The sequence below is a fragment of the Anarrhichthys ocellatus genome, unplaced genomic scaffold, assembly GCF_004355925.1.
Source record: "Anarrhichthys ocellatus isolate YVR2014 unplaced genomic scaffold, GSC_Weel_1.0 scaffold6, whole genome shotgun sequence".
Classification (NCBI taxonomy): Eukaryota; Metazoa; Chordata; class Actinopteri; order Perciformes; family Anarhichadidae; genus Anarrhichthys; species Anarrhichthys ocellatus.
The window spans coordinates 5,069,030-5,096,020 of NW_022280036.1; the positions used below are offsets into that span (position 1 = coordinate 5,069,030).

Genomic DNA, 26,991 nt, shown 5'->3' on the forward strand with positions numbered 1-26,991 from the left:
GTGTGTGTGTGTGTGTGTGTGTGTGTGTGTGTGTGTGTGTGTGTGTGCTTGTGCTTGTGCTTGTGCTTGGTGCATCTGAAGAGGCTGATTACCCTATTCACTCTGGCAGAGACAGACAGGTCCTCATTCAGTTTAAAAGTTCCCGTTTATTTCAGTTGAACTCTTGATTATCCTGCTTATTCCTACAGAGTCTATTGAAGCTGCCAGCCCAAATGAAGCAATCATTTATTTATATGCACAGAACAAAGGCACTGCCTGGTGCTGTTCTTTGGCAGAATGTCCCCAGCAGCATAGCTGCCACCGCTGCTTATCCAGCCTCAGAATGCCAAGTTAAGAGAGCTTTTAAGAAAGATTGGAGATTTTGCATTGCTGAAATGCTGCTCTGTAGCCCACTGCCAATACAATACCAGGCTTCCATATGAAGCGCTGGTGTATGGGACTTTAATTTAAATATTGTGTTTACCAGAGATGTGGTCATGAATTGGATATGTGTCTTTCAGCATAAAAAAGAAGCATAAAAAGCGACCGATGGACTTGGACAAAAACGACAAATCAGTCAACCAATCAACTAAGAGGGGGCAGCCCTCGTCCATTATTTCCCCAGTTAATAGGTTAATCAGTAAAACTATAAAATGTCACACAATAATGAGACATGTTCATCACTCTTCCCTAGAGCCCAAGCTCACATCTTCAAATCATTGATGTCTTTGACCAACAGTCCAAAACCCAAAACTGTATTTTAATTACAAAAGTAGCTAAAAGTGCTGACGTGTGAGAAGCCAGCACTGGTGAATGTTTGACTTTATGGCTTGATTAATGACTTAAATGATTCATATTTCATATCTTTTTACGCATTTTGCTTTTAATTAAATAGGGACGGTGTGTAATACTGACACAAAGATGGAGGACAATCAACAAATGTTGCGTCCAGAATTATTGTAAAAAATGTTGATATCTTTTATGTACATTTCTGTGACTAACCCATTATTGACTAACATTTCAGCACTAAAGTATAGCATGGAGTTTGCCAAGCGCTTTGGTCTACATTAGCTGTCCATTCATGCACCTGTTAAACCCTTTAGAACTCTTTTATGTAGTCCCTCCAGGTGTTTGTGTCATGTCTAAATTGGGCTGCTCTGTATCCCTCCATGCACCCCACTCTACGTCTGAGTGTTGCATAGTATAGTCCATACTATACATGTGTTCTATTAGTGTGAAGTCCTGCGGTGTGCAGCTCTGATAAAACATAAAAATATAGGTTATCCATGTCTTATAATCTTAATCTGAACCCATGACCCAGCCTTGGAAACTGCTTGTTTGTGTATGTACGTCTGGTGATAGATGTGTAACACTCACCGTTAAGCCCAACTTAACACTAACATACACACACACACACACACACACACACACACACACGCACATCACTGATCCCCTTCTCACGCAAAGCCAGTTAACACAAGGCCGCTCTAACATTTTCAGCATACTGCAGGTCAGGACCAGCATCAGCATTTATTTAGAGCTCTAGTGCTACTAATTGTGCACTTATTGAGACGCATGCAACTCTCAACTCCCATTTAAATGTATAGTCACATAGGTTTTTAAACGGGTGAAATCAGTGCCAACAGAGAATAGTTAGACTAGGTTTTTTCATTTTAGAGTACATTGTTGCTTCTATTGTCATCCTGCATGGGATGTGAGTAAATATATTCTGCTTTATGTGCACATTCTTAGTATTTCTCCATAGTTTGGTGAAGTTGAAATGTTCACTGGTGAGTTGCTCTTCTGCTTGTTTATATCCATCTCCTATCTAGTCCTCCCAACACAAGCCCAGCCCCAGCATCCCACTCACTCTGTGACTCACCTCATTAGTCTAAGTCAACCTCTTTTCACGTCTATCTATTAGTGATGCACACTTTGAAAGAGGTCGAATAAACCCATTGGGCAAAGAAGTGGTTTAATATGATTGACAGAGGAGCTGCATTATGCACTAAACAGACTATTAATGGTGGGGATGGCCAAACATGATCAAAATATACAATTACTAAGCACTGTTTGTTTCATCATGTGAATGAATTTGTGAATAAAGGTGCTTTGCAAACATAACATGGCATTTTAAAGAATAAAGTAATATGTTTATAGTTTAAAATGTATTGGTTTCTCCAAATCCATCAGTTTGAAAAATAGTAATTGATTCCTCAATTACTGGAAATAGTCAGAGCGTATATGTAAGTGGTAAGCAGATGGATATGCACAGGCAGCTTGGATGGTGTGAGGACATGTGTGGGTGCTATCATTTCATTTCACCCTCTCTCCTACGCCTCTCACTTTCTTTTACTCTCACTTTCACACTTCTTCCGTGTGGCTCATTGTGTGAACTTGTTTGCTCTACTTTTTGGATGGTTTCACTGATTAAAGGAGTCGTACCACACTGTGTTTGTGGGTGCATGTGTGTGTCTCTGCACACGCATGTGCTTTGCCTTGTTATTCACAATGAGACATGGTCCTTTGAGCGCCACCACATTACCTGTTGCCATGGTAGTTAAATAGGCAGAGAAGGAAGGGGAGGAATGGAGGGAGACAGACAGGGTAGGAGAGGGAAATTAGATGATGAGTGCATGTTCTGGACGAAACCGAGGAGAGGAGGAGGAGGAGGAGGAGGAGGAGGGAAAGGACTGCTAATGAAAGGGAAAGAGAGGAGATAGGAGGCTCATACTGGTAGCTAAGATATTGTTTGAAATATACACATTGTTCTCAAGTGCTATTTGTCTTGGGAGATGTGAAGAGTAATGCAAAGTCTGCAAGCTGTGATATTTGCAGTCAAAGCCATGTAATCATGGACAGACACGGTGTACTTTGAAGGATATAATGTCTCCACCCACACCAAGGCTTCCATTGTGCAGCTGAGACACAGAGCAGCCTTTAAAAGTCAACACACAATTTTTGCTCTGTTCATTGTTGTCTGGTTAAGACATGATTTACCTGGAGAAAGATATCATTTCAAGTCATTTAAAACTGTATTGAAGATGACAGTTCTCTTCCTTATCCCAGATAATAACAATAACATTTTATGCATCTTTTTCCTAATTTATCCTAACCTGAGCTTCAGACTGATATGTGTTTGTCTTCATCCATTCAACCAGGCATTGTTATCATTTTAGCTGATTTCTTGTTGGTAAAGGGAGAGTGTTTTACCTTATTCAGTCAGCAAGCGATTTACGATTCCTGTGATCTGACCTGCCAATGTCATTTTCAGTTAATGCGTAAGCTGCGGTAGTGGTTTCTCAGCGCAGATTGGTTTTTCCACACAGAACCAAGCTAAAACTAACCCCCAAAATCAGTGGATGGAGGCAAAATGGGTAATTTATTCTGAGAGTGCTACCTGATTTTCAATCTGTAAAGCTGAGATTTAGTTGCCAGCGAGTTTTAAGAGTTTAGAGAAGTAGAGGACAATGTCATCCTCTAAATATCTGCCGTTTGTGATGTAACATTTTTTAGCAAGTATTTCCGGACTCTAATCTTGTGAGATCGAGTCTGGCTCTGTTTGGCTAGAAATACAGTAATCATGGCTGTGTACGTCTTTGACGAAGAAAAGAAATTGCAAAAAAGCTCCTCACAAAAGTGATAATAATGCCACATAGGGAGGGGAAAAAAAGTTCCAATTGATGGGAAGCAGATAAATGATGAAATGAAAAATAGAAGGCAAATTGTTACAAAAGATGATTGACAGCTAAAGCAACAGGTCTGGAGACAGGATTGAGTTTTGAAAAACAAAAAACGCTATCGGATAAAACATATTAAAAGGTTCTACTATGATTTCTTAGCAGAGAAACTGAATTTGAAAAATGTAGGAGCATGATGAGGTAGAATTGAAGTTGGGTGACTGAAAATAAACCACGGGATGAGGTGTTTGGAGAAAAGGTGCACTGGGATTAAGACATGAAGAAGAGAACAGAGGAGTGACGGAGCATGTTGCTCAATAGTTTCTGTCAAAGGACAGGTTAAAAAAATGTAGGGTAAGTCAGTGAATGCTGATGTTGGAAGAGAAAGTGGAAGAGGAGGACAAGTGCATGTCAGCGTAATTGCCAGGACTAAATGGGAGGCAAAGAAAATGAATACAGGAGAAAGAAGATAGGAGGAGAGGAGGAGGGGAAGTGAACGTGGAGGGGAATGCTATTAAAGGCTTTGTCCGGTCCTCCCGACTGACCGATGGATGGGCACGGATAAACGAACAAACGAATGAAAGAGGGAGAGAGTATGAGAGAAGGGTGCCCCTTTCTTAACTGTCTTTTCAGAGATTAGGGAGGAGAGCATCGCGGTCTGTTCATTTCATCTATTCATGGCCAACGCCTGTCTCTCTCACGAGCCTGAGAGGAGTGAAGAGGCAGGCACATAGCCAGAGACGGAGAGAGCGAGAGAGTGTCTTGTGCTGTGAATTTGTCTACGAACACATTTTTCATGTCTGCATTACTGAGCAAGATTGTAAAAAATGTCCTCTAATCAGTAAAAGTGGGGAAGAGCAGCAAGAAAAAGAAACCAATGCTGAGAGAATAGAAAGTAAAATAGGAGGTGAGCTGGCGCAAGGAGAGGGAGATGGAGGAGTCATGTAATTGCTACGTAACGTGTAGTGAAACGATTTGATTGACTCTAATGTATGGATGCAATGAAGGAGGATGCAGTTAATCGTTTGAGTGCGAGGAGGAACAAAAAGAGGGATCGAGTTGCAGCAGAGAGACGGAAGCAAATGGGAACATTACAGCTACTGCATAAATTCAGAGAGAAATTGAGGATTTAGTGGTAATAGCTATAGTGGAGAGGGAATGTTATGTTATATTGTCGCTAGCTAATAGTGATAGAGCTGATGTGGTCTGCAGGGCCTGACCGAGTTACGGTGTGAGATAGAGATGGCACGAGAGGAAGAAGAAGTGCTAGAGAGCGTGTGAGGGTGATGTGTCCAGACGGATTTTTGCGAGGTTTAGTAGCAAAAAGCCTGATATTTCTCTTCTAAAGAAACACTTATTAGCAAAACATTTACTAGACTCAAAATGTTCCTGAATTTGTTTTGCTAAAAACACTTAGCATTTTATATAGTGTTCATTTTAGTAGTTGAGGTTATCTTGTTTGCAATATGAGTGGTTTCATGCATTTTGTTTTACATAATTGAGGGCTCAAAGCACTCTGAAAAGCACTTAACAGTCCTAACTATAACAACATAAAGTCACTGAACATCATAGGTAAAACAATGTGGAAATCTAAAATTGGATAAGACATTCGTTATTTTCATTATGTTTAATACCAGAACACAACATTGGATTTTTTAAAGCAGGCATTGCTGCCAGTTCAGGAGCCGTTTCTTTGGAGGCTTAGACCCAACAGCCTGTCACCTTGATCTGACCACAACACAAAGCTGCTGAGAGTTGCAGGAAGTATGTTTGTCCGTCTCAGGTTCTCACACTCTAAACACTCCTTCCAATCCATTTGACTCCCTAATCCACTGGGAAACCTCCGCTCTTTTCTCCATGCTATTCCAGTTTTTCCTCCCTTCCTCCTCCTCCTCTTCCTCCTCATACACTTGGAAATGTATGTGTTTCTGCAGAGTTGGCTGACTGGATTGTCTACAACTGCTCTAAGCACAAAAACACACACATGCACTGGCTAAATCAACCACAAGCTAAACAGACTACTCAAAGATATTTCACATGCCCAAAATCCCAAATAAGTGTTCCTGTTTTGGATCTGGATCAACACAACCCAACCCTCTACTTACCTCAACGAGCGAGGGGGGGAGGACTGGAGCACAGAAAGTGTAATTAGTTTGATAATCAGTTGGGGCTATCAGACTGTTGGGTGTTGCTTGGCACAGCCATCAATTGAGTTTGTGGATAGGCCAATTTTGATTATGGGCAGAACTGTTAACTGTAAAAGCCTTAAGTTGCAAACCAAAAAACAACTTTCATCTATCTCACAACTTATCATCGATGTATAATTCCCTAATGTTTTATTATTGTGTAATAAGCTAAGTGAAAATTGTGGATTTTGGAGATCAACTGTTAATTTATTTATTTTTCTTCGGTAGGAAAGAGTAGCCATAGAAAGGTGATCGTGGCTGATGGCCAAAATTTCACCTCAAGCATTTCTCGAGCTAAAAGGCTTGCTGATTTTGATGTAATATGCAACAGCGCTCTGTTATATCGTCTCCATATATTCTTCAATCCCCAACACACCCGCTAAACCGGCACTTTATTCAACCAGGAAAATGTTGGTGTAAAAAGTATTTACATGCAACACCCCCTGTGCTTTTATGTATGTACTGCTTTCTTTTTGCTATCAAATTGACAGTGGTTATTGGTATCTAAAGCGGAATTGCTTGCATCACGTGACTGTTAATCATAGGACTCTTTCCTCTGTCTGTGTTTAGGCTATTTCTGTTTTTCTTTGTCGTTTTTTTTTTTTTTTTTTTTAGCTTTAAGGTTTTTTCTCCTTCTATTTCTCTCTCTCCCTCCCCCTAGGTTTCTTTGGAGACGGGGAGTAAAGAGAAAGAAACTTAATCCCTCTATTGAACAAGAGGTGGACCAGTCAGGGTCTTTTTTTCTCATTTTCCTCTGTGTCAAAAACCCACCCTGTTTCTTATTCCGAGTTCTCACAATTGCCTTCCCAAATCAAACACTCGCATATACAAATGCCTCTCTTAGTTGATATGGAATGTCGTAGGTTAACCCACAAGTATTTGTGTTGTAGAGCCTTTTTATGGATATCTAGTAGTAGGTTTCAAATGGAAATGTGTTGTTCACTGCAGCTGGAGAGACAACCAGGTTTTCCTATCAATGCTATTTTGTATTTTTCATACAGCAGATACTGTACTGTATGTGTATAAGACAAATTACCTTCGGTACATTAAGTCTATTTTCTTAATCAGGGCACTGATGAAGGACGCATTTGTGAAGTTAAAATGTTTCTCTGAATTGGCTGACTCACTAATATGGTTGCCAAAGGGTTGAGGTCAAGCCACCATTCATAGCATTTTAAAGCTATGTGGGGGATACGTCAAGTTGGAGCACTGCATGATGGGTTTCTTTTAGATACCTTGGTTTGCATGATGGCCTTTGACTGTAGATTGTATTATCTGCATTATGAAGGTTTCGTTGAGCTAGATCTTTTTCAATTTCAACTTAATAGTTTTGACTTTTTATCATGTAGTTTTGATCCGAGTTTTACTTCAAAAGAGAAGTATAGCTCACATTTTGCATTTAATCTGTTAAATGTGCGTGTGCATTTGTTGACCACCTTGTCAGATGGCCCTTTGCATTTTGTCTTCACAATGAGAGACATTTTTTTAATGTGTGGGGATGTAAAATTAAAGTAAAATACACACCAATCATCATCTTTTGTAGAGATTTATAGAGAGCTCTTGTGGAGGATAAACAATCATTAGTTACCCAAGAGCTTGCAGGACCGGAGTATTTTTACCATACAGCAGCTCTGCTCTATCAGTGGTAAATTGTGGCCACTTGGATGGATGGTAAGTGAAGGGCCTTGCTTGCGCACCCGCATGCTGGTACAGAAAGTACTTTGTTTTCTGCTTATGAAAGCCAAGTTCAAAAGAACAATAAAATTGTGCTGGAACTTGATGCACTACATTTCCCCTTTCATCTACATATTCTCCACATTCTTATCTCCTTCTTTTACATCTTCCATCCTTTAGTATCAGTCTGCAACCTCAGGGCTTTTCTTTTTGCTTTCCTTCCCTTCTCTTCCAACTCAACTGACTACAAAATGCCAGACAACTCACTCTGGTTGTCCTCCATGAAAAGCTGATTGCCACCCCCACCCCCCTCCTCTCTCGTTGGGTGGCACAGTTAGGCCACTTAATATCAATATTCTCTTTCTGGTGGGAGATGGAGGGGGCAATTGCCCTGACTGCCAGAGTAATTGCACACGGATATCTGCACACATGCAGTGTGCATGACTTGTGCATGCACACAAGCCTTGCACACTCACACACCGGGAAACACGATAACTGGGACATATTACTTACCCAGAATACAAGAACAATGACACACACACACACACATACATGCACACATGCGTAACCCCACATACACAGGGAGAAATGGGCAGAATGGGGACACACAAAATGGGAGTCGCACACATATTGGCTGTAGAGGTAGTACGAGGAGACATGAAGAAAGGCTTCTTTCTGCTGGGCAGTGAGTCACACTTGTACAGAGAAAAAACTACTACTCAGTTAAGTGTGGCCTCGGGCTCGGACCAGAAGTATGAGGGAGAGAGGTTGACAGACGAGGACAGAGAGATTGTTCAGAGCGATGCCCATATCTGTTTTTGTTGAGGACAACTGAAGACTTTCAGACACATTGGACACATCATAACAGATGTCAATGATAGTGTTGTCTCTTAATTTGTACTCATGCTAACACTACATTATTAAGTCTAGGATGAAGTGTTGAGGCACATATACATTTACTTGAGACAATGTCACATATTAACTGATATCATTACCTGTTCTGTAATGGTACTGTAGCCACTGCACTGAATTTGTTATTTACACAATTTGTTATTCACAAAATGGCTACTTTATTAGGTACACTCACTAATGGAATAAAATACAACACCTCGTCCATAAAGTCTACTTTCACAAAGTTTATAAAAAACCTTTTGGGTGAGTTGTCTACATTAAATTTGATGTTTATGTCTTATATTTGTCATAGCTGAAGATGGTGTTTTACTGGACTACAATATAGTGGGAGGGGTTTATTACTAAATATTTTATTAGCCAAACATAATTGTGTATTCAAAACATAGTGGCTGCACTGCGGGGCATCCTGAAGGAGGTTTAGTCCACGATCAAAGCTCATGCGCTTCCCGTCACTACACAGTGAAGCTTGCGTGTCCACAAGCTAGAAAAAGGAAAACACAAGGGTTGTAAAAAGTGTGAATTATTGAATGGAGCAGAGTGATGTGTGTGCATGTGTGTGCATGCGTATATGTGTTTCCGTGCAAAACTCAAAACTATGTCACACCGCTCATGCACCGCTGCACCCATCTACTGGTCGAACATCTCTCCAATGTGCGGATGTAGAACACGGCAATTGAGAACGATCAAAACATACTCACAAGGCTAGGCTCCACTTAGAAACATGCATAAGACACACACACACAGTCACTGATGCATGGGTATTTGCACAAATGCACTCATACAGTTTGTAAGCATATATTGTATCTTTTGTGGCAAGCGATCAATGTAAGTGCACTGTTTTGTGTCCCATGTACACATATTTTATACACACACATTGTTCTAGTCTCCATTCTTCGCTGTCATGGTTCTGCTCTGATTTCTCCTGTGAAAGCTGCATTCAATACTCCGCTTTAGTGAAGCTGGATGATTTGAAATTTTAAATAGCTCATTAGATGCAGGTCACTTTGCACACATAACCCTAAAAGCGCACTGTGCGCATTATGATGCTGGCTGCTGCTGATGTATGAGCACATCACTAAGATATGTTGAATATATTGGGTATGCATATTGCACAAAAGCAGAAATGTGTCTTTTTAAATGTCTCTTGGTACTTATCCTCATTAAAACGTAGTGGTTCTCTTTTCATATGAAATTCACAAACCAGGCTGTGACTTGAAAGGGAGAACTGAGAGCTGCTCACACAGTTTTTAATCCGTGTACACGTTCACAAATCTCTGTACATATTTTAAAATGTCACACTGCATTTTCAGGATTAAAGTCCTAGTTTAATTTCTGAAGAACAACTTGATGAATAATTCACCTGTCAGCATGAGCAGAAGTAGCCAGCAGCCATCAACAGAAAGGAAGTGTTACTGTACTGCGCACAATTGATCCATTGCGGCTGTATTGCCGTGTATAGCATAGAATATAAAATAGAACCGCTCACACTAAATGATCTAGTATTCGTTCAGGGCTAAGTCAGCAGTAGTTGTTAGAGAACACCAAGGGTGCTTTCTTTAAAGATTATTTCTCGGTCATTTCTGCCTTTATTCAATAGCTTAACAGTGAAGAGGCAGACAAGAAACGCGGGCCAAGAGAGATGCAACAAAGTCGGCTCGCTTGAATCAAACTGCCGACGTTGCGGTTCTGTGGTATGCGCTAACTGCTCGATTACCAAGCTTTTTCGCTGAGGGAGCTATATGTCCTTTCCACCACTCACATTTTTTAGCGTCCTGAAGGTCACAAGCCCGACTCTTCATTCTCAGAGTACCACTGCAGGGACAGAATTGATAATCTTTAGCGTGTGGGGAGCCCGTCTGTTTGTTTGTGTAGAGTATCGCTGTGGCTCAACCGTCTTTGCTGTCCCCTACTTCAAAGGGATGTTTGGTAATATGATTGCTGCTATACATATTTCATGAGCCTCTAAATATTGATGGTATACTGAGTAGTATAAGTTGCAGCCGAGGAGTTAGAACACATTTGTCCTCCTTCTGGCACTCCCTCCTTCCTCTTTGATGGCTATTTCAGGTTACATGTGAACCTTCTCATATTTGTCACGGATAGCAGTTAACTTTAACCTCCTTTCCTATATGCATGACTGATTTGATAACAACCTTGTCAAGCTGGTTTCTGCTGATATTGGGATATAACATTGAAAGAATGTGTGGATGTTTGCGAGAGAGCTTTGAGTCCATTGTATGACTACGATGCACTATTTTGCACTAGCCAATGCTTGCTGTCACACCTTCGAGTGTTTGCGGCAGGTTCAAACATAAATTAAAAACTAAAATAATGTTCTCTCTTCTACAGCCTTTTCATCCCATGGTGAACCTAGTTTGCAGCGCTGACCTGAGGATGTTCCTGTGTGCTCTGTACGCTCCGGTGTGCACTGTGTACGGCCAGGTGTCCATGCCATGTCGATCCCTCTGCCAGCAGGCCAAGGACGAGTGCCACAAACTCATGGAGGTATTTGGATTAACTTGGCCAGATGACATGGAATGTAGCAGGTGTGTATGTGTATTACATTTTAAAAATCAACTCTATATGTGAAAATGTAAACAATGTCATCACAAACAGGGTGTTGAATCTGAGTTAATACAGATGGTAATATTCGGTTTGTTTCATTTTGAATATACGTACACTGTATATCTGCACAAGACTGAGCCTGCAAAACGTGTTTTGCATATACAAATCTGCACCGCTTCTTTGCTTGCTGCTTCTCTTTGAACTCATGTCAACTGCAAAGCCACATCAAGCCTACCGAACAGTAAACTTCAGCACCTTGTCACTCTTATCACTTTCTTTGACAGTCACCTCTCCTGTGTCTCCATACAGCAGCCCCCCTTCCTCTTTATCTTCTTCCCTTTCTCCCTTTTTCAAAATACCTTCCTGGTATCTGTCCTAAATATCTTTTCTCTGAGCTTTTTGACGTATATGTTTTTACACTTGATTGCCAGTTTATTAGGTACACCTGGCTGAAACTAATTCAGTCGAATATAACAGTCTTGCAATAAATCCTACCTTCATGAAGGTTACAATGTTGACTTTATTTTTTTAAAGTGTTTCCTCAGCTATAAGTTCATTTTGGAAAATGCTGTTTCCAGTGCTGTTGACGTGGCTTTTAGTTATTCTAATAGGTGTTTTTGATATAATCTCCACCCCATTTATATCAATAAGGGTCTCAGCTAAAATGATAGCAGATTAAGCTGCATGATCTAACAAAATGATTCTTTTCCAGGTTCCCAGACTGTGATGAGCCCTATCCTCGTCCAGAGGACCTGCTAACAGGCACGGATCCTACTGACCAGTCGCCCATGACTGTCCAGAGAGATTACGGTTTCTGGTGCCCCAGAGAGCTCAAGGTCGATCCAGACCTGGGCTACACATTCATGGGCAAAAAGGACTGTTCTGCTCCGTGTCCCTCAATGTTTTTCAACAAGCAGGAGCTGACTTTTATCCGCTACTTCATAGGAGTTGTTTCCGTCGTCTGTCTGTCTGCAACGCTCTTCACCTTCCTGACGTTTCTCATCGATGTTACCAGGTTTGAATGGATGATTGTTGTATGATATCTTATATCAATTCATTGAGTCTGATCACAAGAAAACAGAAATATGACGTGTAGAATGATTGAGACACATTTAAGTGGAAGCACAAGAATCACTTGTAAAATAGATTTTTAAAAGTAAGTGGAAAGGAAATGTGTTGTTCTATGTTTTTTTTTTTTTTTAGGTTTCGTTACCCTGAGCGGCCAATAATCTTCTACGCCGTGTGTTACGTCATGGTGTCACTGGTTTTCTTTCTGGGGTTCCTGTTGGAAGACAGGGTAGCGTGCAATGCAGTCAGCCCGTCCCAGTTCAGAGCTTCAACCATAACACAGGGCTCACACAACAAGGTGAGAGTCACCGCAATAGCATCACACATGTCGCGGCCTGTTTGCTGTATGATGTACTGATTATCCATTTACATTATAAACGTTCCACAATGTCTTATTTATTGTTTAGATACTGTAGCAATTTGAAACATTCTTAAACATGTGATAGCTTACTATGTAGGTCTTATTAACTCCAGTAAGATGTTTATTAGATGATTAACTTCAGAGTTTAATTGATCATAAATTCTCTTTTTAACGAGTTGATGACTTCTTACACATTATTGATTACAAGTTATTGTTCCTACTCTCTCTCTCTCTCCCCTTCAGGTATGCACCCTGTTCTTCATGGTCTTATATTTCTTCACCATGGCCGGCAGCGTATGGTGGGTCATACTGACAATCACTTGGTTCCTGGCCGCTGTGCCTAAATGGGGCAGCGAGGCCATTGAGAAGAAAGCCCTCCTCTTCCATGCTGTTGCCTGGGGGGTCCCAGGGGCCCTGACTGTCACCCTGTTGGCCTTGAACAAAATTGAAGGAGATGGGATCAGTGGAGTGTGTTTCATAGGGCTGTATGACATAGACGCCCTGAGGTGGTTTGTTCTGGCACCGCTCTGCCTCAACGTGGCGGTGAGTACAGTCGGAAGATAAATGAGTGGGGTGGGTGGATGAAAGAGTGGATGAGTAGGATGGGTGAACAGATTAATGGGTGGGTGGATGAAATGAACCAAGAGTGTTTTGTTGACTGGAATTATGGAGCGATTGATAGATTAGTTAATGAATTAGTGGCTGGTTGACAGTCCTCCAGCTCTGTAAGAAAAACAAACACTCATTTTAGTTTTCTGTCACTGAGTCAAACTGGTCTTTCCGCCTTCAGGTGGGTGTGTCTCTCCTGTTGGTGGGGATTGTGGCTCTGAATCGGGTGCGCATGGAGATCCCTCTGGAGAAGGAGAACCAGACCAAATTAGTCAAGTTCATGATCCGAATGGCAGTGTTCTCTGTGCTCTACCTGGTTCCCCTGTTGACTGTGATTGGGTGCTACCTGTACGAACACACCTACCGGAACATATGGGAGACAACATGGATGGAGGAGAACTGCAAGCTCTATCACATCCCCTGCCCATACAAGGTAAAGAGAGAGGAAAGTAAGAAAAGGTTGCTCTGCTGCTTGCAAGGCAAAACATTTGTCACGGGTCCAAGGCTGCTGTATACTGACATCATCTTGTAAATTCCCCCAGATAAGTACAAGATGAATATGCCTGTTGAGTAGCTCATCAAAGCTATTATATTAGCTTCTGTGTGAAAACAGATGGCTTCTTAGGATCTGCCTGTCATCTCAGCTGGACATTGAATACAAATACACAGACACAGTCTTGACAGGATATCCAGCTCATGCAAACCCCCCATGATCTCACACATAGTGTGTGTCGTCACACTGTCAAAGTTAGCAGGGGTGAAGTACTCGGTTACCCACTGTGGAGGATAGTGTTTTGTTTCTCCTCATTAAGTACACACATACTCAAGAATGGACAATCCCTTAAAGGATAATTCCACTTTTTTGTAACTTTAAACATATTTTTGTAGTTTTTTATACTTTTTCATCAGTCAGCAATGTACTCAGTGAAGCAATTGCTGAGAATTGGAAATGAACAGTGAGACGTGCTGTAAACAAACAAAGGTAAGATGGATTATCTAAACCACTTTATATGATGGTGGATTGTAAGTAAGCAGTACATACGTTAAGTATAGCAGGTGAAATCCAGGTAACTGATGGATTCTCTCAACCAACTGTTGGAGTAATCATTTTGCTGTTTGTCTTAGTTTCCTCTTTCAAATAAGTTTGAATAACCTGTGGATTTGTTTACCATCTGTTTTATTCTCTGACTGGTTCCTGTTCTTGCCCCGTCTGACTTTATTATTTCTTTCTCTCTGATATCCCAGTCATCAATGTGTGTGTGTGTGTGTGTGTGTGTGTGTGTGTGTGTGTGTGTGTGTGTGTGTGTGTGTGTGTGTGAGTGAGTGTGAGAGAGAGAGAGAGAGAGGTGTGTGTAGCGGTAGCAGAGAGCAGTATGCATCATTAGCTCAGCTAATACAGCTCTCACGACTCCACACAAACTGCCGTCTCTCTCTCTTTCACTCTGCTGGTTCTCACACACTTAATTCTTTCTCTCAGTCAGTCTTTACCTCTACTCGCTGTCTTTCTGTGTCTCTCTCTCTCAAGGCCTGCTCAGTCATGCTCTGTTGCCTGTACTCTATAACGTCTTTGTAGCGGTTGTGGAAAGTGGTGTTTTATACTGTCTGGTGCTAAATTAATAACCAAAGAAATGTCCACAATGCAAAAAAAAAAAGAACAAAAAACACACTCAACTCACAAGGCAACAAAAGCTTTTTGTTCGTATCTCAAATGAATTGTAAGATATCGAAACGTTGACTTTATGCGTTTGTTTATGTTTCCATCGTTGTGCTGAGTGCTGTTACAGTGGTTTTCTAATAGTCACATATTAGCGGACACATTTCTGACAGACTTTATGAGAGGCAGGTGCAAGTGCTTATGTTACTTGTTAGTGTATGTGTGCATGCACGCGTCTGTAGCTGTTTGTGTGAGAGCTTATGAAGAGAGACCCCCTTTACGTCCTATTGTAACTCTGGAATTTCAATATTGCTATGTGTTATCTGATCTTTACCCCAGGGGGGTTTTGTCTGCACGTGTACGAGGGTACAATTGCATGTTTTGGGATGATTGAAGATTCTGTGGCCATTGTTCAAGTTCAAGTGACTTCATTTTTGTGTCTGTGCATGGTTAGTAATCTACTGAAGGCCCAGGTCTTCTTATTGTACTTTAGGACCCAAATCTGAGACATTTAATCTCAGCCTGGGCGAGACAGACTAAAGCGTATACATAACACTTCTTCTGGCCCCTGGTTCTTTCAAAAGCAAGCAACGCCCTTTCTTTTTTAAGAGTCCTCTTCCTCATGGAGTTGTCTGAAGGAGATGTGTGTTAAAATTCTTTCTGAATAGTAATTTACTCTGTAATTGTTTGTTTGTAACAGACTTTGATATTTTCATGCTTGTTTTTGGTGCTGCATAAAGATCACCCTGTTAACCTCAGCGGTTTGTGTTTACACTGCAGCTGTTGTGTTTAATGGTTTCCTCAGTAGAGTTTTATCTTTGAAAAAAATGAAACCATGACTTAGGAGTGAACTACTGTATACCTTTCATTTAAATATACTGTACAGTGTACATTATACTGCTACTAAAATGTTTGTTTCAAAAGGTAATAGTTCTTACCTCTTAATCTACACAACTGCTGTAAACTCCTGCCCTCTGGTGGGAGATACTGAATAGTTCAAGACCACGGTTGCTTTACATCCCAACTGCAGTTCAGCTGCTGAAACAGCTGGGCTTTTCCAGTATTACCCCCCTCTTCCATCATTCAAACTGGCTGACAGGGCTAAAAAACACTTGTCACTGCTGGATACTTTTAGTAATGTGCAAGCAGTTCCAGTGGCATCCTAAGTATTTCACATTTATTTTCAGTGTTACTGTTGAGGAATCATGTGTCCTGCATTTCAACTCTTAAATGCAACAATACATATTTTCTCTTCCTCTAGCTCTTGTACATTCCAGGCTGTATTTATGTATGTATTATGTGTTTAATATTTATGTTCTCTTTAGGTGGAGCAGACCAGCCGACCAGCCGTGGTTTTGTTCCTAATTAAATATCTGATGATGTTGGTGGTGGGGATCCCCTCTGTGTTCTGGGTGGGCAGCAAGAAGACCTGTTTTGAATGGGCCAGCTTCCTGCATGGACGCAGACGCAAAGAGTAAGAAGAGCGACAAACACACACACACACACACTACTTAACTGCCCACCTTCCTCTTGTCTCCCATTCTTAAAACCTTTCACCCCCGCCCCCTCACCCTCCTCTCCGCAGTAGTGGGGTGAACGAGTCTCGCCAGGTGCTGCAGGAGCAGCCAGATTTTGCCCAATCCCTGCTGCGTGAACCCAACACCCCCATCGTTAGGAAGTCCAGAGGAACATCCACCCAGGTAGGACTGCAGTGATATAGTAGAATCAAAAGTCATCATTGTAATACTAGTTGTAGAAGCAACAGGAAAACACAAAACCAAACTTGTGTGAATCCTGCATGTCTGCCGAAATACTATACTTTGACATTTTAAAAGATATTTTTATGACAAACTATACCAAGACATTTTTAACACAATGTCATGTCTTTTTTTAGGACATTTTCATTAATAAATGCTCTAATAAGACATTTTTTATAACATTTTCATTACATATTATACGATGAAGGTTTAGTATATTTTCACTACTTGTTTCATGAAGTTCTTATGTTTTATGACACATATTTATGAAACATTTTATCATGCTATACCAACACATCTTTATTACATACTATACCATGGATTCTTATGACATTTGTATTGGATGCTTTACTATCACTTTTGTGACATTGTCATGACCGACTATACTTTGACTTTACTTAAGTTACTTTTTTTGACATTTCTATGACATACTACTCTATGATATGCTTCTACGACATACGGTGCTGACTTTTTCACTAGATACTATATCATTTTTAAGACATTTTTTATAATATAATATACAATGACATTTTAATGTCTTACTATACTATGACAGTTTTTACTGTCATTTTTTGACATATTATAACAATTCTTTATTGATGACTTTAAATTGCCTGTAGGTGTAAATGTGAGCTGGGATCGGCTCCAGCCCCTCTACGACCCTGAATCCAATAAACAGTTAAGGATAACGAGTAGAAAATATGTTTTTATCCATGTTCTTTTTTTCTACATACAATACTATGTTTTTTTTTTTATGATTTTTTAATGTTTTTCTTGACATACTATACTATGACATACTTCACTACGATCTTTTTGACATGTGTTGACAGACTATACTAAGACATTATTTGTGACGTTTTTCGATATACTATACTATGATATTTTCCTGACATACTCTGCTATGACTTTTCAAACACACAATCACCCACTTATATGTGCAAACATAAATGTCAAAATAATGTATGTCATGGTATAAAAACAAGTCGTAGAATCTTATGTTTATTTTTTGTAGTGCTGTACAGTATGCTGTAAAAGTGTCATTATTGTATGCCATTAAAAAGTTATAAAATGTCAGTCTTGTATGTCGTAAAAAAAAGTCATGCCATAATAAAATGTCACAGCATAGTATTTCATAAAAATATAAAAAATGTAATCAAAATATAGTATCCCATAAAATGGTTACAGTACGTCATAAAAAATGTCTCGTATGTAATACAAATCTGATTAAAAAATGTCAGTGTAGTATGCCGTGTCATAAGAAACGTAGAATAGTAAGTGTATAAAAATATCAAAGTATAGTATGTCATAAAAAACGTCACAGTATATAGTAATCATATAATAGGTCAAAGAGACATAGTAGTGTCACAAAATGAATCAAAAAGAAAGTTAAATACCATAACAGTTATGCCTAAAACAAAAATCCTAAATAATGATAATAAATAAATCTCTGTCCCAGAGTGTAATGCCACTCTTTACTTTACTATATCTGTCTGACCTGTCATCCTCCTTTAGGGCACATCTACCCACGCCTCTTCCACCCACTTGGCCGTCATAGACGACCTTGATGAACCAATCAGAACCCACCACGCCGACCCCACGTCCACCAGGAGTAAGGCCAGCAGTGTCCACAGCAAGGCCAGCTACCACGGCAGCCTGCGCCGCATTCGTGACGACAGGTAGAGCAAAAAAAAAAAATCCATTGACTTCCTCTTTGTCTGTCAAAAGCTGTGAATTAGATGAAACTAAGACTTTCTCAACCTTGCCTCTCCTTTCTCAGGAGTGATTCTATGGCCTATCGAGGGACGGCGGAACGCAGCTTCCATGGCAGCATGCCACGTCTCGACCACCCGCTCTCCACTCACAGCAGCCTCCATCAGTTAGACGGCTCAAGGCACGGCAGCCAGCGAAACATAGCTGAGGCCCCAACAACCCTCATCACCCACGGAACAACAGGATGTGACGGCCAAGCTGCTGAGAACGAAGGCACCAGTGCCTGAGGAGATGTTGTCGACGCCTTTTTAAAGGAAGATGTGCCCTCTGCTGATACACACCCGTCTGTTTAGTGTCAACGTGTTTTCTTCTATGAAGGTGGAGAATGTACCAGTGAGTCCTGTGGTGGTGATTGTGGGCGTTATTTCCTTAATGATCATTTGTTAGCAGTGTGGCTAACACATTTCAGTCGGTGAACTCTCAGATTCAGTTAATAGGTTCACTGAAAAGCTGAAAGTTTGTTTGCGATTTTTTTTATTTACACGGCAAATGACTCCTGAATGCTCGACTCAAACAGGCTGAGCCAACAAGAATCTCCTCAGACATTATTCAGGTATCAATCATTCCGGTTGTGACTGGATTGAGCTAGCCCTGGACAGGAAACACTGAACAACTAGGAAGAAGAAGTCATCATACTTCATGGACAAGAACACTTATGTTGGTGTTATTTCCAAAATCATGATCTTTCACCGTCTTGCAGGACTTAGATGAATATCATTAAATGTGTGAACACTGCCGAGTATTGCTTTTGTAACAATCTTAACTGAGTTGCCCAATCTCTTGGTAAAGTCTCACATAAAAGTTGACTTAGAGTCTCAGTCTTGACTTGATTATTCCCAATTTCTGTTTGCTCTCGACTGCAGCTCTTAACAATGTTTATCTTTGTGTGGCGTCAAAGACCGATACATATGGGCTTAATGTGAAATCGTGGACCTCTCTGTGGTTTAGTGAATATTTTTATACTGTGAAAATTGTCTGTCTGCTGCTGAAAGCTTCATTAAGTGAGTGTGTGTGTGAGAGAGAATTAGTGAAAAACGGAGACACAAGTGGTAATATATGTTTGAAACTTCAATTCTCCCCTCCAGTGGTGAACAGAGACAGTATGATGGAGGGAGCGGAGTTATTTGTATAACACAGAATGTAAAGGTGTTGTTTCAGACGCTGACATTAAACGGACATGATTGGGTGAAATGAGCTGGAATAATGTGTGTGTGCACTTAGACACACACTTAATTATTTCAGCTCAAACTGCTTTTTGGCCTCCCAAAAACATGAAAGCATTGCCCTTTCTGCATAGAGGCGTTGGCTTTACAGATGGAGAAGGCAGCTTCGGACAAAAGCAAGATGACAATTTAATCAGCGCATGTGTTCGGTCACTTGTCAGCCAATCTATGTCATAGAATCAAAAAGATAAACGGAATTAGAGTACCGATAAGAGTTAGCTGATTCAGGTACACATGCATCACTCCAATCAAGCCTCCTGGCTGCATAGACTGGAGTGCACTTTAAAAATGAAAGTGCTTCTATTCTGAAATCTGTCTCTCTCTCTCTCTCTCTCACACACACACACACACGGCTGAAAGGTTGGTAAGTGCTTTTTTTTTTAATGTAATTTTCATCACTGTACTTGATATGTACCAAAACCGCTACTGTACATGCTGTTTGCTTGTTTCGTTGTTCAAACATAGAACTCAGACTTACCTAAAGAGGTGCAGACTACAGGCAGTGAAACTGTAGAAAGAGATGTTTGCTATTTGCAAATTGCTACATTCTTTGACCTTTTACATTTAAGTAAATGTTACAGGAAGTGCACTGTATATTGTAAATGTTTTTCTATAGTTTGTGTTTTGTTCCCTAAAGACCCAATTGACCTACCTCACCTGTAACCTCAGCCTCCTCTGTACCTGCACACACACACACACACGCGTATCAGTTAAGTAAAAAAACGATGGTGCTTATTTCTGAACAATCTCAGCTTCTGTAAAATGTAACCCAAATCAAACGCATTTAAATTAACACATGGGTTCTGCCTTCACACACACACACACACACACACACACACACACACACACACACACACACACACACACACACACACACACACACACACACACACACACACACAGAGGATATTTGTAGCTCGCTCTCTGTCCTTCCCACAGTTTAGTTTTTTCCAGTCTACCTCTTCAGTTAAAATGTACCTCGCTAACTCGCTGGCCTTTCACCGCTGCCTCTCTTCTACCTGTCTGTTTGTATGTGTCCCGTCTACACCTTTTAAGTTTCTCATGACCAACCACCTACCGTCAGTTGCCTGCCCTCATATCTGTTGTATATAGATGCTCTTTCCTATCTGATGACTAATCTGCCTTCTGCCTCTCCTCCTGCAAATGTGCCCACGCTCATCTTTTTTTTTGGACCTACAGCAACTGTCTGTACTCTTGCAATTCGGGACTGCTTACAAACATTAACCGTTGTGCTTTTACCTCTGAATTGAACATTACAATGTGAGATGATGTGTTAAACACTGTCATTGAACTCAAGAGGACATCTCTCCTTTTCAGCTATTAAATATCTCATTCTTGTTAGTTTACCTGAGTCTGTGATCATTAATATTAGTCCCGCACAGTGAGGCATGAGGAAGAAGAGCTTTCTTTGCTTCATTTCTGATGTCATGCAGTCGCTTGAAAATATGACATGTTGTCAATTATGGTAAAAAAAAATATATGATATTGTGAATTTTGAAACTTGAGTTGTATTTGCCATTTAATTTATTTGCAGTTTGGGACTGCAATGACGTCTTTTACATGCAGTCTAATAAACATTTTATAGACTTCAGAGCTTTTGTTATTCTGGTAATATTAAACTTGTGTATTTATTCTTGCCGACTAATCCTGCTACCACACCTGGTGATGGTGTAGTGGTTAAGGCTTCTGAACACCACCTCCTTTACAGGAAAAGTAAGGGCTGCTCCTTCAGTAAAAAAGAACTGGAATTGTGTCAAATGTGACTCATCTTTGTTTTCCTTGATGTCTTAATCTGTAAACTTACATGAAGTATCTCTTATGGCTCTTGGAAATTTCGGTGAAACGGTTACTCAGTCAAGACCAGATTCCCGATCGTTCTCGTTTCCGGCGGACGATGGCGGCTACATCTTGTTTGAGTGTGGAGACGCTCTGCTCAAGCTGTTCGGAGAAGTCCCTCAGCAGGCGACTCTGCTCGTCCACAAACAGTCTGAGCCCCAGCAGGTCGGACTCCTCCTGGAAACAACAGGAACACACGACTTTAAAACAAGTTAACCATACATATGTTATCATACGCGTAATATTAGCAGCTCACTCTTAATTCTACTTGGTACTTTTCCAGATAGCTACCAAAAATATAGAAATAGAAAAAATAAATGACTTGGAATGATTCTAAATAATATAATGCTGATTTCAAACATAGAAAACTTCTTATTGACTCTTGAAAAAATGACCATTTTTAAAATTCCCTGTTTTATCACATTTCGAACATACCAAGCTTAAAGGAAAATCTTTGATTTAAGCAACTTAAGAAGAAAAAGTATTTAAATCACCACCAGTTACTCTGGGGGCGCTCACTGTAATCTTACTAAAACCTTTCTTCAATTTGTGTGCCTGATTGTGCATTGTTCTCTGTAGATCTGTGTTGATTTACTGCTATCAAAGGTTTAAATCAGGTTATCAAAGGCCTTCTTGTTGTAATGCTCACTAATACTAATGCTGCAGACAGACATGGATACGTACACTGGGCCTGTGTCTGCGCAGACGCTGCAGCTGACCCTTGACTGAGGTCATGCTGTGGTAGAAAACTTTGAGAGCACGAGCAAACTCTGCATCACAGCTGGGACGCACCGACCGACCGCGCACACTCTCCCCACCTAACACACAGAGGAAGACATTTTTTTATTTTATGAATGGGAATATTTTGCCATGTAAAAACATTTAAATCATGTCTGTTAATTACTCTAAAAGATTAGGAGACTATAGATGTGATGTAAACTGTATTTTTAATTTGTGTTTTCAATTAATTTAACATGGCCTGGGAACGCCTCGGGATCCCCCAGAATGAGCTGGAACATGTTGCCGGTGAGAGGGAGGTCTGGGTCGGCCTGCTTGACCTGCTGCCACCGCGACCCGACCCCGGATAAGCGGTGGAAAATGGATGGATGGAATTAATTTAACATATTAATCCCAATCTTGGTGCGTGTCATGTTTTTTTCTCTTACCATTCCTCGCTGCGTTGAGTTGTTCTCTCAGACTTTGATTTTCTTTTCTCAGTGAAGCATTAACACTCTTCAGTTCCTCCAAGTCCTGTTGAAGAGCTCTCACTGAACAGCTGCGCTCTGCGGAGTCTACAAACTGCAACAACACAGATTTATATAGTCCCAGTTATTGAAATGTTTGCCTCATGTTTTGTTCTTTGAATACAAAACTACACCATGCCTGTGCACTTAGGTTGTTGGGAATTTCTCTAGAATCTAGAAGCATAATGTATTAGGTTGCACACGTATCGCTTTCATAGTTTTGAATATTTGTTAGGGTCTCACCCAGCTTTAAAAACACGTCAAAGTAAAAAAAAATCGTTCCTGACGCAGGAATACGGACTCAACATCAAACTCACTGTGGCGTCTGTTGGGCCTGCCTCCTCGATGATAAAGATGCCCTCTGTAGTCATCCTCACTCCCTCCAGAGATGATATCAGGTCAGTACAACCCTCTGGAACAGATACCAGCAATATCAGCAGCTTTAGTGATACCTCTGACTGTTGTATTTGGTCTATTGTACATGTATAGTAACACAGTAATAACAGGAAATGTTTCTAACTAGGGTGTGAGATGAACATCGATGTGGAAAGGGAAATAATTCAATTTCATCCCACTCTAACTCATCTCTGCGTGTCTGAGGGAGGCATTAAGGATTGCTTTCATTTTGGGCTGTGAAATAAGGCATTCATAACTGTGTACTTTATACTTCTATATAACATATTTGTTGTACATGCACCTGTTGTATTAAATATTTACTTAAATGAAAAATATGGAGAGTCTTGCCCAACCATCCATCTATCTCTTCATCCTCACCTTGAAGGCCCCAGAGCTCCAGCACCACAGCGCTGCTCTGCAGGTAGTCTAACAGACGTTTGGAGGTGTGGAGGGAGGCGAAATGAACCCTGTGATCCAACAGAGGATTGACGTTGTGCCACACAGCCGGAGAGTAGAGAGGCTGGCTGCAGTTAAATAAACTGAAACTGAGAAAGAGGGAAAAGCATAGAGCAGTGTCTCAATTCTGGCTGTATTAAATCCAGAGGACATTTATATTTCCTGTTTCTATCATCACACTTTATTTTCAATCATTGCGCCATTGAAAACGGCACATGTCCAACCTAATGTACCTGGATATTCAAGTACCATTCACAAATTCTCTGTATCCTTCCTGTAATTCAAACTCTCTTCAGTGCCTTCCATGCCGCTACATGTAGCCCCATATGGCTCACCCAATTTGGACCCCTCTGTTGCGGGCCTCTCTGATCCAGCGGAGGCCACAACACTGTTCCAGGACCAGCTGGAAGTCCAGTCGACGACCCAGTAACTCAGACGGGTCAATCAGAATGTCATCCTCACCCATAGGGCTGGAAGGTGAGAAAGATTATTTGCTAATATATCTCAATGTGTTTATTATTATTATACACAGTGTGTGTGTGTGTGTGTGTGTGTGTGCGTCATACAGTCCAGTGGAGGTGCAGGGGACCAGCTGTGCTTGTAGAATGGCCTCCTCTGTGCCCTCTGACCCCAGGACCTGCCGACAGAGATTATCAACCAAATATGACTCTGTGCTGCCCTATAATACCATCTGACAATACTGACGGATGTGTGTTATGTATGCAGTGTACCTCAAGTTGCTCTTCCAGAGGGATGCGGAAGGCCAAAGACTGAAGCCAGAGGTGAGCAGTACCCAGAAGCACAGGCTCCACAGGATCCCAGAAAGGGTCTTTATCTCTGGGTAACGCAGCTGTAGACAGCCCCTCTACTCTCTGACAGCAAGAACCAAAGACAGATGAAATACAGAGTTATTGCTCTAAAATTAAAAACTGTTAATGATAAAGCTAGCTAACATTGACTGTGTGGACAGTATTTTAGAAAAGTCAGGCTACCATTTTATCAAGCTGCAATCCTTTTCAACATTAAAGCACTGTCAGATAAATCTCTCCATGGTTATGGAGTTGTCTCCTCCACTGCCCCTTTCACTTATTTTACTCTATTAACATATTACTGGATTTCAAGCAGAATTGCTAAAAATATAAATACATAAAACACTTCTGGAAAACCCATATGCAGCTACATGGCAATGGCCTTTTTTGCCATTTTTACGAAGACGTTTTGTTTACAGTTTACTGATTTGTAATTAGTCACTACAACGTTCTCTCTATTGAATTACATTGTCTCCGCTCTTCTCAACCTGATGCTGCTGGTAGGCTTCTTCCATCAGGAATTTACGGTTAACAAACTTGGCCTTGGACCACATCCATACCTAGGGACGGAGTGTGAAAATAGTTTAGACAAAGAAACAAAAATTCATGACCTGATCTCAAACCTCGATTGAAATTGGAATTACAAAAGAGCTCATGAACTAGTTTACGTGATAGAAAGAAACAATACAGAAAGAGAAATACACCAACCTGTTTTCTTCCCAAAGAGGTGACTCTGACAACAATCTCTTTCTGCAGATCGTGGCCTTTTGAGTCAGACAATGCCAGATTCTTGATCTCCAACTTAAACTGCACCCCCTACAAGCATGGCAGATGACAAAGAGTAGGCGTTTATTAATTGTTAATACATAACGGTGACCACATGAGACCATGAAAACAAAAAAATATACATATATTTTGATTTACAAACATAACTGCCTCCAGTAGGAAGTTATTAACCAACCAGAATCAGTGCCTTAAAAACAAGCTGCATCTGTTTGTGTTACCTTGTTTAGTTCCTGGCTCATCTGGTTGGCCTCAGCCACCATGGGCATCAGTTTAATGTAGTCGTAGAAGACGGCCAGCAGACTGGGGTCTGTTTGACTGGACTCAGCACTTGACTCGCCTTAACACAGATACATAGATAATATCTAAAAAGTGTCCTTTCAAAAGATAAACCTCCACTACTTCCAGCTATTGATCCTCCTGCTTACCCAGGTGGATGCCCTCAGCAGCTGCCAGTTCAGACTGGAAGTAGTCGTAGTCATAGCGGCTCCAGTCATCGCCGCCTCTCTCAGAGGGATAACCGACGAACAGATATGTACAGTTGGAGCCGAGAATGAGACGGTCCTAGAGGGAGACAGAAAAAGAGACATTGTTATAACATACATACCATAGTATATTGTATACAATACTATGACATATGTATGACATTTTTATACTAAACAATGGTATTTTATATAATATTTTTGACACACTACACTAGGCTATTTTTTTTTACACTTTTATGACTTACTATACTATGAGGTTTTGTAATGACATACTATACCATAATATGTTTTTGATATATTTATGAAATACTACACTAGGACTTTTTTATGACATTTTTTATAACAGAAGAGAGACAAAAGTTGTGTATGCGTGTGTGTGTGTATGCATGTCACATAGTCATATCATAAAGTCTGTGTATGTGCTGACACCCACCAGGTGCTGCAGCTCAGTTTCAGCCTGGAAAACAGCGTTGCCGTTGATGATGACCTTAGATCCTGCCAGTGGGGTCAGTGTTACCCGGCGCTGTTCATTCCTGAACACAGCATGACGCTCCTGGATCCTGACACACAAAAACCCACTTACATGTGCAAACATAGATGCGTGTGTGGGAACATAAAGTTGCAAAAAAGACACTAGTGTACATATTCATTTATTAAATTGCTTCTACCAGCAAGGTAGAAAAACAGATGACTAATCTATAACATCATTCACTTCCACTATTAGACATCATGTATGGACTGTTGAGTGTCTCAAATCTCACTTTGCTTGCGCTGGGTTTGTGATGTTCTACTGATGTTATCTTGATGTGATGTAAACTCACCCTAAGCCCTTGATAGAGATGGATCTTGGGGAAGAGTCACACAGGCCGATGTCCCAATCACCTGGAACACTAAACAGTATTAAGGAGTGGTAATAAACACGCTAATAACTGTATGACAAGGTGCTCTGTGACGTTTGACATTCAACTCTCTAGCCTACTGTAGCATTCTCCATTCTCAATACCTCTACAAGATGTACTGAACTAGAGAGTGAGACATGTATCACAATATAAAGAGGGAGGCAGAGTTACCCTCCTGAATGAAAAGCTTGACCACTCCCGACAGCTGAGCGTCCTCATTGATGTTCAGGATGTAGGGATGCATCTGCATCATCCTCCTCTCCTGAGAGTGAGGGAGAGGGACGGCTTAAAAATATTCTCTTAGTACATGTACAAAGATGTATTTCTACACAATACCTTCACCAAGTGCATTTACATTCTGTGCTCATGCCTTTTCCGAAGCTCATCGGAAACTACGAAAGTGCATGAGATTGTGTATTTGAATGTTTGTGTGTGTCTGTGTGCGCACCTGTGTGATATTAGCATACTGTTGCTCCCAGTCCTTCAGCGCCTCCTGCAGGTGTTGTTCCCACAGAGTCTGAATGGCTCTGATCTGGAGCTCATTATGGGTCAGCAGCTGACGAAGCTCCTCTGAACCCACACACACACACACACACACACACACACACACACACACACACACAC

The 26,991-nt window shown here is 40.8% G+C and overlaps 2 protein-coding genes across 2 annotated transcripts in view; one reads left to right on the forward strand and one right to left on the reverse strand.

Moving 5' to 3' along the window:
- LOC116382794 (frizzled-3-like) overlaps positions 1-22,205 on the forward strand; it is a 30,078-nt gene extending 7,873 nt beyond the window's left edge. Inside the window, exons 3-11 of the mRNA XM_031846111.1 lie at positions 10,781-10,977; positions 11,709-12,011; positions 12,200-12,362; positions 12,669-12,968; positions 13,216-13,467; positions 16,014-16,162; positions 16,274-16,388; positions 17,958-18,121; positions 18,223-22,205. Of these exons, the coding sequence (XP_031701971.1) occupies positions 10,781-10,977; positions 11,709-12,011; positions 12,200-12,362; positions 12,669-12,968; positions 13,216-13,467; positions 16,014-16,162; positions 16,274-16,388; positions 17,958-18,121; positions 18,223-18,442 (1,863 nt within the window). The 3' untranslated portion in view covers positions 18,443-22,205. The remainder of the gene's footprint in view (positions 1-10,780; positions 10,978-11,708; positions 12,012-12,199; positions 12,363-12,668; positions 12,969-13,215; positions 13,468-16,013; positions 16,163-16,273; positions 16,389-17,957; positions 18,122-18,222) is intronic.
- kif28 (kinesin family member 28) overlaps positions 21,236-26,991 on the reverse strand; it is a 9,649-nt gene continuing 3,893 nt past the window's right edge. The window contains exons 12-27 of the mRNA XM_031846110.1: positions 26,816-26,937; positions 26,539-26,629; positions 26,290-26,350; positions 25,902-26,028; positions 25,412-25,547; positions 25,205-25,323; positions 24,909-25,016; positions 24,668-24,760; positions 24,123-24,263; positions 23,958-24,028; positions 23,727-23,861; positions 23,314-23,480; positions 22,857-22,951; positions 22,462-22,594; positions 21,980-22,113; positions 21,236-21,472 (exon numbers count right to left, since the gene is read on the reverse strand). Of these exons, the coding sequence (XP_031701970.1) occupies positions 21,314-21,472; positions 21,980-22,113; positions 22,462-22,594; positions 22,857-22,951; positions 23,314-23,480; positions 23,727-23,861; positions 23,958-24,028; positions 24,123-24,263; positions 24,668-24,760; positions 24,909-25,016; positions 25,205-25,323; positions 25,412-25,547; positions 25,902-26,028; positions 26,290-26,350; positions 26,539-26,629; positions 26,816-26,937 (1,892 nt within the window). The 3' untranslated portion in view covers positions 21,236-21,313. The remainder of the gene's footprint in view (positions 21,473-21,979; positions 22,114-22,461; positions 22,595-22,856; positions 22,952-23,313; positions 23,481-23,726; positions 23,862-23,957; positions 24,029-24,122; positions 24,264-24,667; positions 24,761-24,908; positions 25,017-25,204; positions 25,324-25,411; positions 25,548-25,901; positions 26,029-26,289; positions 26,351-26,538; positions 26,630-26,815; positions 26,938-26,991) is intronic.